This window comes from Hipposideros armiger, unplaced genomic scaffold (assembly GCF_001890085.2).
Source record: "Hipposideros armiger isolate ML-2016 unplaced genomic scaffold, ASM189008v1 scaffold_160, whole genome shotgun sequence".
NCBI classification, from domain to species: domain Eukaryota; kingdom Metazoa; phylum Chordata; class Mammalia; order Chiroptera; family Hipposideridae; genus Hipposideros; species Hipposideros armiger.
In genome coordinates this window covers 235,523-249,458 of record NW_017731510.1, presented here as the reverse complement: position 1 = coordinate 249,458, position 13,936 = coordinate 235,523, and the positions used below count along the sequence as shown (strand labels likewise).

Here is a 13,936-nt window from a genome sequence, read left to right as displayed (position 1 = left end):
AAGGTTGACAAAGGTTTAGTGTATAGAATTTATAGAGAAACTACATGTAAATAAGAACAAGACAAAACAGCCCATTGAAAACTGGCTGAGATAGAATTTACAGAAAATTATTTCTTATATATACAAAGAGGCATGTATAAGACATGTAATTTGATGTCTGTGACTTACAATGAGTAAATAAGTTATAGCATATAGTAAAATACTAAATAGCTGTTAGAAATGATTAAAATAATACAATACAACCATCAATATTAATCTAAAAATATGCTGAATGTGAATTTCAAGATATATGTAGTATTCCTATTCTCTGTAATATGTATGAACTAGAATATGTACTGATTCCATTTTAGATCTTTGGTCTTGATTCCTTCTGTCATCATCATAATCTATTTAGAAACACATTTTCTTATTTAAAATATTTTTCTTGCACCATTTTTCTTTGTATACTTTACTGTTTGTTATGTTTCTTGTTGTATCCTTGGACTTAACTACGCTCTGCGATGTGTTGAATAAATCTGCTTTCTTATGGCTGCACCAAACTCTTGTCTTCCCTCACCTGTAACGCCCTCCCCCAGTTCCTGCCCACACTAAGAACCCAGTTCATCCTCTTAGGATGCTTTGGTTCTTCTGGACCTGGAGTGAAATAGCCTGTATTTGTACTTGGCTAAGCTGATTTGACTTTGGGACTAGAATTAGAATGACTAAATATCTCCTCTTGACTCCAGCAGACATTTGTTGGCCTTTTCTATGTGGTTTACCTTACACTATCAACAAGATAAAAAGAGAATGTAATTACCCTTGCTTGGAAACGATCTTATGATCTAGTAGACCAGTTAGTCTTAAGAAAAGTGGCTTTGCCTTCTATCTTTTATTCTAATTGAATTTTAGATTTCTGATTCATTTACTCAAGCGGTTTTTTTGAATACAGGTAACATTATGTTTATCATAGTTAGAAATACATAATATAGATATTGTTTATGTTTTTCAGAATTTAAACAAGCAAGCATACGATTTGGCAAAGGCTTTACTGAAGAGGACAGCTCAAGCCATTGAACCATATATTACCAATGTAAGTCTCACTTGTAATTGGTTGTCCAGTGGGTTAGCCAAACTTTTAAAGACTGCTAGAAGCAAAATTTCAGCAAGTAGTACAGCTTTTCAATTTTGTGTTTACATCATTAAGTAATATGTTTTCTTTCTGCTTCTTAAAATTATTCTTGGTTAATATTTTCTAGAAGGTTAACTCTCATCTTCTTTGTTCATTCATTTACTTCTTTCAAATTGCCTAGGAACTAAAACAGCTTTTATTTTGGTTAGCAAGATACACAGTTTTCTAATGTTAAGAGCAGAGTTAAACGTAATAAGATAAAACATGGAACTTTTCATTATTCAGAGAATTTGCTCATAGCTTTGTGGAGATTAAACTGATTTGTATTAAAGGAAGATATGAACTAATGTCAAGACCTAAAAAATTGAAGACAAGTATGAATGGCAGTGATTTGGTAGATTCCATATATATCTGCCTTTTTGAGAAAGGGGAAGAATTGCAATGAAATGAGCCCTTTCACTATCATCCCAAATCTACTTATTTACGATTGACCATCTTGTATTTATTTTCAGAAGAAATGTGTTTTAGCTTGATAGGTTCACTGATAGAACTGATTGTAAGTTTTTTCTCTCCATGGTTCTGTTGAGTTGCACAACTCTAGATGGCACCATCCACATTGTATTCCTTCTGGAACAAATAGAACATAATGTGAATGTTGGCCTCTGGAATTGAGTGGCAGTTCTGTGTCTCTACGTACTTTTCTCTTTCACCCCCACTCCAAACATGTAAAGGATGTAAATCTGTCTTGAAAAAAGGAGAAAGAAAGCTTTTTATAATTACTTATATATTTAATTTTCCTGAAGCTTATTGAAGGAAAATTTTTTTTGTTTACAAAAATTAATTCAGTATATAAAGTACACCATGAAAAGGAACATACTTTATAAAACAGTATCTTGGTAAATCCCAGATTCTGTTTCTGGCTTATGGCCTTAAACAATTCTCAGCACATGATGATTTGCAAAAATGTATTTGATTTATAAAGAAATTGGGAGGGTGAACTTTTAAAAGCTGGAGTTAAGATAGGGTGTATAACCTAATAAATTAATAACTCCAAGATTGGCAGGTAATTCTAAATATTGATTTCTATAAGTTTTGTGACTCTTGGGTATTGGCTGGAGTAAATTGTTGAGATTGAGTGGATTGAGTGTTTTTTCATTATTGACTTAGTGGCACTGACGAAGTGTGTAGACCAGACTGAAGCATTCTATCTCAATAGCCCATTAGATACACTGGGTGAGCTCCTCCTGGTGGTTAGTTATTTAAGTTGATACTGCTTGGCCAGATGTTTTTAGGGAACACTTAACTTTCTTTGATGCCTTTTTCTGGCATACAAATAAGTAAAATAATACTATAACATGTTGATAGCTTTGCTAGGACTGCGGAAATAAATATTTGATTAGGTAATAAAAGAAAAACGGCTCAAGATGGAATGGTGGTATTTGTTGCAGCTAGGTGATTGTTTGTTACACTATTCTCTCAACATTTATGTTTGAAAATATTTATAATAAAAGTTAAAGATAAAAGGACAAAGGAAGGACTTGCAGTAATCCCAGCTAAATCAAGGTAAAAACATTTTCCTATCACTTACACATTTTGTTAATTTCCTGCTCTTAGTTCTTACCTACAGACATAGAACCTCCTTGTCCTTCTCCCCCCATGTATCAGAAGCTGTGGCGCAGGAGGCACAGGATTAGTAGAATGGTCTGAGCATACTTTCAATTGAATATTTATTCCCACTACTATGCCCATTATTTCTTCTTTCTCCTTTTTTTCTTATCCCTTACCTTATTTGAGGGTTAGCTAAGAAGTTATTAATTGCTGTGTTTTTTTCTCCTTTATTTACTTACAAGTCTTCTTAATTTTATCCGTGTAAAATACTTTCTAGTGAACTTAATTGTCTTCTAGTAGGATAAAAGGAGTGCAATGTTAAAAATCATCCTCAGCCTTTTGGACTTGTACATGTAATAGCCATTATTCATTTATCTTCCTAGTAGAGAATTAGGAAAAATAGAGGTAGAATACTGAGGTAATAATAACCCCACTTCTGTTTCTTCTTTACTTGTGTCTTTTTCATTCTTATGTACAGACACATTCAAGTTTGTTATTTATAGATAGTAATTCTTACATATATAGGATTTAAGAAATCACTGTGGCGTTGTAGATTATTTTTTAAAATAGAAGTTGTTGTAACTTGACAACCCCGAATACTAAAAAGTATATGTATTTTTTAAAAGTTTGTTATGTATCAAGAACAAAAATTATGTATTAACATTTCAAAAAATGTCCCGCATGGATCACTTCTTGGCAATGTTATTATTTTTGACCAGATAATTTTAATTACGTGTTTTAAGAGATGGCACAAAATTATTTCATTGTGCTGAAAAAATGTATCTTGATATAGGTAAAATTTGGTTAAAATTGCTTAATGTTGCTTATCCTCACTTTTTGCATCTGTAAATTGGGGTTAATAATGCTTGGTTTAGTGGTAGAGAATGTTATTTAATGTGAAAACTCTTTTGTAGTTCAAATTGACTGCTTAAATCTAAGGTAGTTTATTACCAACCTTTATAAGTATTAGCTTACTTATACACCCTTCATTAGGAGGCAGTTTTTACAAAATAATTTGTAGTGTGAATATTAGTTACCCATTTGCAAATGAAAGATTCATCTTTGTTGGAAGGAAGTACATACTTTAATCAAATCTATATCCATCTCTACTATTGGGTTGTCGGAAAAGTAATGACGTATTTTTTCTCGTTTTTGTTGCAAAAATGCATCATGACTTTTCCGACAACCCAATAAATTGTAAGCCCTCATGTAGGGCATGGATTGTTTATATCTGTGTCATAGTACCTGTTCCGTATTATTTATTCATTTACCAAATATGTATCACTAACCTGCTCTGTGTCAGGCATTGTGCTAGGCTGTTATTATACAGTGGAGAAGACTGACTTGGTCTTTACCTTTATGGAGATTACAGTTTTTAAATAAATGTATTGATGGAATTTGTAAGAAGTTAATCTGGGAAATTATTTTTTTTTTCACTTTCTTTTTCAAATGAGTTTTTCCCACACTGATAGACTAAGAGGACAGTTTGATCACCAAGATGGCTGGCCATATTGTAAAGGATTATTGCTTTTCTGTTAAGGAAAGGTAGATTTACAATTTTTAAACAGGAGAAAATTGTTGAATGGAAACAACAAAGCCACTTTATTTTCAACCTAAATCAGAATTTAACCTTTGATGTCATAATTCTTTTTCCACAGAATTGATAAACAAGGAGGACAAACAAGTTATTTTTAAAACCAATAAAAAAAGAATAGTAAAACAGAATTTGTTCTTTTCCCTTTTGCATGGCTAGTGGAAACCTAAGAAACTAGTATTTAAGAACAACCTGAGAATTAAAAATAAGCAGAAGAGACACAGAAATGTGAAGTTTTTGGCTTTGTACTTAATATATAGAAAACCTGATTAAACTAAGTTGTGTGTTACTGTCACAGAGAAGAGACAGAAAAGAGGCAGCTTAAGTGGTGTAAAGAATCTTCAACTCCTTCTTCAAGGTGACAGAAGATACTATTGAGAATATGTGAGAATATCTGGGTTAATTTTTATGTATTTGGAAAGGAACTTAACCATTATGTCATGTGTCTTTACCAGTTTCATTAGTATTGTGATCTGAATGTTGAAACTAGTTAGAGCTGGCTGCTTAAAGAAAAAAAAAACTGTTCAAATTTCAATTTTTCTTGTGTTTGTGTGTGCTTTTAATTGGATTTTAATTAGTGCTATAAACCTCATGTTTATTACACAATGATTGTCAGAATATATAAGAAGGAAGTAAAAGATTAGAAAGAAGTTGATTTGCATGATAAATATAAAATTACATATTTTAAAAATGGAAGTGGCTCCTATTGTGAAGGTGTATGGCTTTATCTTTCATGCTGTTGTCTCCTGTACATGGTAAGGTGAACAAGATGTGACCCCTTGCCCTTAAATTTATCTAGTAGAGAAATTAAAACGTGTACAGAAATCACTAATATGGGATAAACTATGGTAAGTATCGTAATGGGGAATAAAGTGTGATAGGTAGTTGGGCGTTTACTGATACATAATTAGTGAGTCAGTACAAGGTACCTATTTTTTATTATGTGCAAGGTGAGGTCCATATTTTTTCTTTTCATGTACCCTGTAGTGATTTTCCACCTACTGTTAGAAAACGTTTTGATATGCCTAGTTAGACTTTGTGGAAAATAATGAATTTGAATAATAATTAAGATTTGAGAAAGTTGATTTTATCTATGATCTTTCTGTTAATGATAAATTTTCTTAAAAGTTTTTTAATCAGGTTTTGATGCTTGGGAAAACATCTATCAGCGATTTGTCAGAGCATGTCTTTGACTTAATTTTGGAGCTCTATAATATTGATAGTCATTTGCTGCTCTCAGTTTTACCCCAGCTTGAATTTAAATTAAAGGTAAGTATTCTAAAAATAATATGCTTCTGTCAACTAAATTAGCAAAGAGCATTCATTGTGGCTTTTAATTCTTATAGTGGTTTTATCTGAATATTACAGATGGGGTGGTATGTTACTGTTATTTATTTACGTATTTGTGTACCTCCAATGCTTACCATGGTTCCTAGCAGATAGTAGCTGCTTAATTAATGGTTAGCAGGGTGGTATTTTTCTCAAAATGTTATCCAGGTAAATTCTAGGTGTGACTTACTTTTGAAGTCATAGTTATACATTAAACTTACGTTTTCAAGGCACAGTTTATAGTGGTTGCCAAGACCCTTGGATTGGACCGTAAAAATAGTTTAGGGTCTATTATCCATATAAGATGAAATATTTTCCCTTTGTGCATGTTATTTTATACTTAGCTATGTTGAAAGTTTCTTTGCTTTTCACATAATTCACTGGAATCTTCTAGAGGCATGTTCTTTGCCTTGACATTAAATTGTGCCATAAAATTGAGTTTCACTTATAAATTTGGGGGATATTCCTTTCTCTTTCAAATTATTACAGGAAGATGAATAACGCTGGTTGTAATTAATAGTCTTTGATGAACCCCAGTGTACCACCCAGAAAAGTTCTTAAATTATTTCTGTGTTGTATTTCTTGTTTCTAAAAATTTTGATTTGTCTCTTTTCAAAACAACAAAATAAACAATACATTGGTACTGTAGTGTAATAATCCTTGTTTTATTCTGGGGTATATTTTAGATATGTTTCTCAAGGGGGCCATTTGATTCACCTCCCTCCCTGTCCCCACCCCCCTTTTTTTCTGTAGTTAACAATTTTGATGATTAATTAATTAAAGGCACACCTTTCATTATTTGTTGGTCTGATTTTCTCTAATAAAAATATTAAATACTATAAGGAATTTTGAGTAAAATAAAGAATTATCGTCCCTGCATTCAGCAAATTTAACATCTAGTTAGATTCCATGGGAGGAAAAGGAAAAAATAATCCAAATCTAATAAGAGGCCTGATATTGTAAATGTCATAAAAGATACAAAGAGCATACAATTGAAGCAAAGGAAACATCATCCAGAAGCATACAGAGGTAGGAAGGTGCTGGGTGAATTTGTGCAACACAAAGAATTACAGTTGGATGGGAGCATAAAGGAAATTTAAATCATCCCTGACTGCATGTTAGGCTTTTCACCTGTGGAGCCTTAATAAATAAGCAGATGTCCAGGCATTAAACCAGACCAGTTGATCAGAATTTCTGGCATAGCGTCCAGACATCAGTTGTTTTTTGTTTGTTAGTTTTGTGTGTATCTCTGTTTTGTAGTTTTTGAAGTTCCAGAGGTCATTCTAATGTGCAGCCAGGGTTGAAAAGTACTTATGGTTTTTAGAAGAATAATGAGAGAGATAATAGAGATGAATTAGGTCATGTTATGGGGGCTCCTAATGTTAGGATGAGGCACTGGTTTAAAATAAAAGGAAAATTGGCAATACTGTTCATAGCACCTTCAATATCACTGCTGTTTGATATTCCATTCGCCATATTTTATGTTCAGTTCTAGTATAGTGGCTGGCTCATTAAGCATTGTGTCATCTGTGGGAGGTGCCAAAATCAATAGTAAAATTGAGTTCTGATCCCCAGGGTACCCACAATGTAGTATATGAAGGCAAAAATTTTCGGTTTTGCGTGTGCAGGGCTTCATCATGTTATTGAACTCCATTTTGAATCTGGTATATGTACATGTATGTGATCTGACTGTCCTGTTGGGAAACTTCAGCACATACTTATTTCTACAAAGAGCTTAGCCAGAAAAGTCACGTGAAATTCTGTTTACTGTAGGCCTGACCTCTATCAGTATCTGTTCTTAAAAACCACAAATAGTTTTTCAAGAGTCCTAAGTACGTTTGATTTGAGTTAGTTTTTGAATTTGGCTCTGAATGCAAATAAGGCTCATTTGTTGGAGGGAACTTCTAACATTTAATCAGACTTTGAGATATATTTTCAAGCAGGGAGTACTGCTTTAATGTAATTTGTGATGATAGAGCATTTAAGATAACATTTAATTTTGTGTAAAGTATACTGAGCATTTTTATATCTAATATTTCATGTAGAGTTTATGTAAGTTGTTCCATGGAATTGGAAGATAAGGGAGATCATGGGAAAAATTATTCTGAAGATATCTATGTCATGATTTTAAACCTGTGGTTGTGTTTTGTTTTAGAGCAATGATAATGAGGAACGCCTGCAAGTTGTTAAACTACTGGCAAAAATGTTTGGGGCCAAGGATTCAGAATTGGCTTCTCAAAACAAACCACTTTGGCAGTGTTACTTGGGCAGGTATATGATTTTGGTGTCCTTTGTAAAAGTCATGTATGTTTATATCTACTTATATTATTTTAAAACACAGCTGTCCCTGAAATCATAAAAATGAAGCTTTGTGGTTTAGAATTTTGAGTGATGATAGTGTTAGCCATATTTACAATTTTCTTTTCCTTTTTATCTTTGTCCTCGGTAATTTTAAAAGATGATACATTTAAAAAGCTATTTCAGAAAGTATTCTAATAATGAAATTAAAACGTATTGTTACATAACAGTGATTAATTCCAACTGAAAATACATCACTGAGAGAAAACCTCTCCACACACACACAAAATATATATTTAATTAGAATATTTGGAGATATGTATTGTAAGGGCATCCACAGGATGAATAAATAAATGATTATGTACGTTCCTCCTCCTAGTCTCCTTCCTCCATTTCTCATTTAAAGAATGATAATCTGGGTTCCTTCTGTGCTTTTAATGATCCATAAACCTCCTAAAATTGGTTACAAAATTTTGAGTGTATTTATTTATTTTTATGTTTCTGAAGGTATCTTGACTTTGTATGTTAAAACCACTTCAGGTGCCCTGGCTGAAACCTACATTGACCCTAAGGATAAAGGGAGATTTTTTTTTTCTCCTTTCAAATTATCCTCATAACAAACAATGCAATTAAATCATTAATAAATAAATAGGATTTAAAGATTTACTCTATTTTCTTTGTATTTAGATAATTAAGTCATCACTTTTCTTTCCATCTTAATACCAGAACTGGCAATGAATTATGATACATTAAATCTCTTTTAATAAGGATACAAGCCTTTATAAGTGCTTGTTAAGTGCTAAATTGTTAATCTGATTTATCTGTTTGAAATTCAATAACATTTAACAAGTTGTGATAAACTAATATATGTTAGCCCTTGTCATTTTGAATTTTGTTTCTTAACTTTTGTCTCTTAAATACAATGCAAAGTTCTTGGGGTAGTAATGTAAAATATTTTATAACTATGATTAAATTATGCAACTCAATTTAAAATCCATTTTACTGAATGTGTTAAAACAAAAATACAATTTTTACTTATAGGCATTCAGTATATCTTTAAATCAGAACTTGGATTTCCCAAACTATACGTTTTTGGAGGAAAACTCCCAAATTTTCTGTCACCTTTCTGTTACTTTGTAGTATTTCCTTTTTAGAATTGTATTTTTAGTGTACTTCATAGAACACCTTTTTTTCTAGTAATAAGCTCTCATGAGTAATTAGGTGCTTATTTGAAGACTTCTTTTTTTCTCCTTTAATAATGCTAAATTTGTTTGTTAGGTATTGGGCAACACAAGGTTTGGTTCCTTTGATGTTATAGAATTAAGACATCTGAAACTATTGAGTGGAAAATTCTCACTTCACTTTAATGTACTTATTACTTAAAAAGTTGTTTGGATTTTTTTTTTAATCACTGTTCCATAGTTCATAATGAACTAATATATATAGGCTTTGAAGATCAGTGGTTTGGAGACAACTAAACATCAATGCCTCCTTGACAGAGGAATGCAGTGCCTTCTAATATGATGAGGCCTCCAGATCTGACTGCTAATTTACAGGATTTAGGAGCGAGGGGACCCTGTTAATTGACATAAGAATGATACAATTAGCAAAATCTTCACTGTGGGAAGACACTACATACACAAACACCAAACAGTAGCTTCACCAAGTAAATTATAAGGGGAAAAAAAGAGATGGAGTGAAAATATAAAATTGAAAGATAATTAAATGACATACCAACCAGAGTTTTAATTTTTTTAGAGACACGTACTAAGGTATTTACATTTCCATGTAAAAATTGGTTTTCATAATAGTGGACATGTAATAATTGTGATAGTTAACTGGGTAGGACTAATTTGGGCACAATTTTAGAGTCATGTAAAATAACATGGAGGTTAGTGTAAGACCAACCACACATTTGTGAATGCTCTATATTGAAGAAAGAATTCTTTGAAGGGAGGTTTTCTTTTCAACACAATGGGATTTATATAATGTATCTATGAACTGTGTATATACTTGCATAAATAAACACATTTGAAAGTATAATATTTATAGGAAAAATTTTGTCATTTTAATTTTTGTATTTAAGCCAAATGTGTATTGTTTAAACATGCTCCTTAAAAGTACGTAGGTCTCCCAGGAGATTGTCCTAGTTTAATACAGAGGGTCTAAAACATTTATACATATATAGTATATCAAACATTTTGTTAAAATAGCCTACTGAATTATCCTTCAAAATTTTTATTCTTTTAATTAGAGAAATAAAAAACCGTTGAGTGCTGATTAAGCACTTACCTCTTCCTCTGATTTTAAATATCTCTGTGCCTTTATATTTTATCAGGTTTAATGATATCCACGTACCAATACGCCTGGAATGTGTGAAATTTGCTAGCCACTGTCTCATGAACCATCCTGATTTAGCAAAGGACTTAACAGGTACCCTATAACCACAGCAGCAAATATTCTAGGTGCTTTTTGTTGAAAAAAAAAAAAGTTTTTCATATGGGACAAAAAAAAAAACACACCACTGCACCTTTTTTTGCTATTGTGATAGGCAGTCTTGTTTCAGTTCATTCATCATCATGATGGAAGTTACTCTCTGCAGCCAGAATTTTTACCTTCTAGTGCCTGCTTACGCTAGAAACACCTGTAGAATGTTGATGTTCTCAGAGAGAACATTAGTTTCTCAGTTAAGGACAACTCTAAAAATATTTCAGGCATTTGGATTTGAATAGGTCTTGACTGAATAGATTATAAGACTTTAATGTTCTTCAGTATTTTGAGAACTTAGGTGAGAGTCATTAAATTGTAGACTACCCATGCTAAAATGGAGGCAAGTTTTCTGAAATCTGTATAATTATAAGGCAGTTCAGAATTTTGTATTTTTGTAGTAAAGAGAATATCACATATTTGACTATTGCTGTGCTATTAAATTTTAAAAATTATAAAATAGTTCAGAAAACATGTGAATGTAACAGCTACTCTGTCTTCCTCAGAAATGTTAGCAATTTGCTGTATTTGCTTAAGAGATTTTTAAAAAGAAGGTAAATTGTAGAGATTATTGAAATGCCTCTCACAAACTATTCTCCTTCCCACTTCTGTAGAGGGTAACTACGCTATTCAATTTGGTATGCATCCTGTTCATGGTTTTCTGTCTGTGCCACATGAATTTATACTATTGTCATGTGTTTTAAAAATTTTATTGAAATGTCATTGGAATTTGATGTTGTTGAACATATTTGTACTTCTTATTTTGTGTTTTCTATTTTCCATGCTTTTTCTTTGCTGTTTTTTTCCTGCTTGATTGATTTAATTTCTTGTTCTCATTTTTCCCTTTTTTTCTCCATGGGCTTGGAGGTTAAAATTCTCTTTGGTGCTTTCACTGCATAATTGATTAATGAAGCCTGAAGTTAATCAGAACTCTCCAGCTTCTTTTTGAGCAGTCAAGGACCCTTGAAAACTGAAACTCTGAACACTCTTCTCATTTTCCACATTATTGTTTGTTATTACTTGATTATTTACTCTTTTAAACTTTACCAACTTATACTACATTTTTTGCTCCCCTTTTTATAGTGTTTGCTCACAGTTGGTGCTTACTACTTCCTTCCGAGTTTCTTCTGATAAAGAAAATCATAAAATATAGTCTTCTGTAACATTTTAACAACCGTTTGTCATCGTAATACTTTCAGGTTTTGTTGAATTCCTATCAGTCAGATGTACACAGTAGGTATGTTATCAGTTCATCCAATTTGGGGGGAAGATATCCTTCTTGGAACCCTCTTATCTGCCTCCTCACATCTGAATGTGGACTGCTTGCTGTGAGCTTCTGCTTTACAGCATAGATCTTAAGACAGTCCATTCTTCCTCCTCTTACATCCTCCTTTTTCCCTCCCCGCCTCCTTTCCTTATGCACACGTGCTGAGTGCCTGCACGCCTGCAACTGTGTGTCTGTCTCCTTTTTCTCTTCCTCCTGCTCTTTATCTCTCGATACTCCTTTTACTGTGGCATCCTTGTGTTACTGATGCAATATTCTCTGAGAAAATTAATGATAGTGTTTTGGAGAACTTTTTCCTTACAAAATATCTGTTGCGGCTAACTTGTTTTCCCCACTTTTCATTTGCTTTCCCTCTGTTTGCCATGTTAGAGTCATTCCTTAAGTGCTTGACAATCCTTGGCTTTTTGCTCATAATGAAGAGTGGGGACTAAATAAAAAGGTCTTCAGGAAGCCCTGAGTGTACCGGTGGGATTGTCGACTCTGACCTTCACTCTAGGGCCATTAGGGTGGGTTATTCCGTGGAAAACCTTTAGTTTATATACTTCCTCTTCAACTACACAGATTCTCCAGAGAGTATGCTATCAGGAGTTTAAAAGTTTAGTTGCTCTGCAGCGGTTCTCAACCTGTGGGTCGTGACCCCTTTGGGGGTCGAATGACCCTTTCACAGGGGTCGCTTAAGACCATTGGAAAACAAAAAGATACTTACATTATGATTCATAACAGTAGCAAAATTACAGTTATAGAGTAGCAACGAAAATAATTTTATGGTTGGGGGTCACCATAACATGAGGAACTGTATTAAGGGGTCACGGCATTAGTAAGGTTGAGAACCACTGCTCTAGTGTCTTTGAGACTTCTGTAGTTTTACTTGGTTCTTTTTTATTATTGAATCATATTCCATTGTTATGAATACACTTTTTTTTAATGGATATCTGAGTTGTTTTCAATTTGGGACTATTATGACTAAGATTGCTGTGAGTATTCTTGTACAAGTGTTTCTGTGAATTTATATTTTTATTCCTTTTGGAACTACTTAGGAGTGAAATTGCTGGCCATGGGATTAATACATGTTTAACTTGATAAGAAATGACTAAGTGCTCCATAGTAGTTGTACTATTTTCTGCTTGCACCAGAAATGTTTGAGAGTTCCAGTTGTTCAGTGTCCTTGCCAACATTTTGTATTGTCAATCTTTTTTATTTTAGCCATTCTCATGGGTCTTGCTGTTCTGTTGTGGTATTAATTTTCATTTTCCTGATGATTAATGAGATTCAACATCATTTTATGTGCATATTGATACATTATTTTCTTTTATGAAGTGTATAAATTTAAGCCCATCTTTTTTTTTAATTGTCTTGTTCGTTATTTTTCTTGTTTTTCTTTGTAATAGTTCTCTATTCAGGATCTCCTTTAAAGTATAAAAAACTTAAGCTTTTTTTACAGTTAGAACTTAAAACAAAATTTATTGGCTCAATAATTGATAGATGTTTTGATTTTGTTAATAGCTACTTAAAATGTACTTTAGATGTGAATTATTTCACCAATAATCTTTTTAGTCCTTATGATTATTTGGAAGTTTGCTTTAACAAAAGGCAGTACAGTCGTCCCCCGGTATCTGCCGGGGGTTATTCCCATCCCTACCCTATGGGTACCAAAATCTGAGGATGCTCGAGTCCCTTATATAAAATGGTTAGTATTTGCATATAAACATATGTGCAAATATATGCTACACAAATTCTCCCTTATACTTTAAAGTCATCTCAAGATTATAATACCTAATATAATGTAAATTCTGTGCAAGTAGTTGTTACACTGTATTGTTTAGGGAATAATAACATGAAAAACAAAACGGTACATGTTCGGTACAGAAGCAGCCATTATAGACCTGACTGTACAGTACATGCCATGAACAATATAACATTTTTTTTTTCAAATATGTTCAATTGGTGGTTAGTTGAATTCATAGATGTGAAACCAGTGTATATGAAGGGCTGGCTATATATAGTTTCATTTTTTATGAAACATATATGTTCTATGATTTTCTAGCCTTCATCCTCTGAGCACATTTTAATTTTTGTAGTTGGCTAAAAGCTCTGAAAAATCCAGGGGTCTGACTTCTCTTTATGCAAATTTTCAACTCAGGTTTTCAGCTGCAGTTTTTACCTCTGCCTTTCTCAAAGCTACATGCCTTGAATTTCCAACCAGTTTCAGGATTCTTCTACTATGGAA

At 32.7% G+C, this 13,936-nt stretch overlaps 1 protein-coding gene across 5 annotated transcripts in view; it reads left to right on the top strand.

The window, feature by feature from the left end:
* PDS5B (PDS5 cohesin associated factor B) overlaps positions 1-13,936 on the top strand; it is a 164,771-nt gene that overhangs the window by 64,380 nt on the left and 86,455 nt on the right. For all 5 annotated transcript variants that reach the window (XM_019651446.1, XM_019651450.1, XM_019651448.1 and 2 more), the window contains exons 7-10: positions 989-1,069; positions 5,439-5,579; positions 7,795-7,910; positions 10,276-10,370. In XM_019651446.1, the coding sequence (XP_019506991.1) occupies positions 989-1,069; positions 5,439-5,579; positions 7,795-7,910; positions 10,276-10,370 (433 nt within the window). The remainder of the gene's footprint in view (positions 1-988; positions 1,070-5,438; positions 5,580-7,794; positions 7,911-10,275; positions 10,371-13,936) is intronic.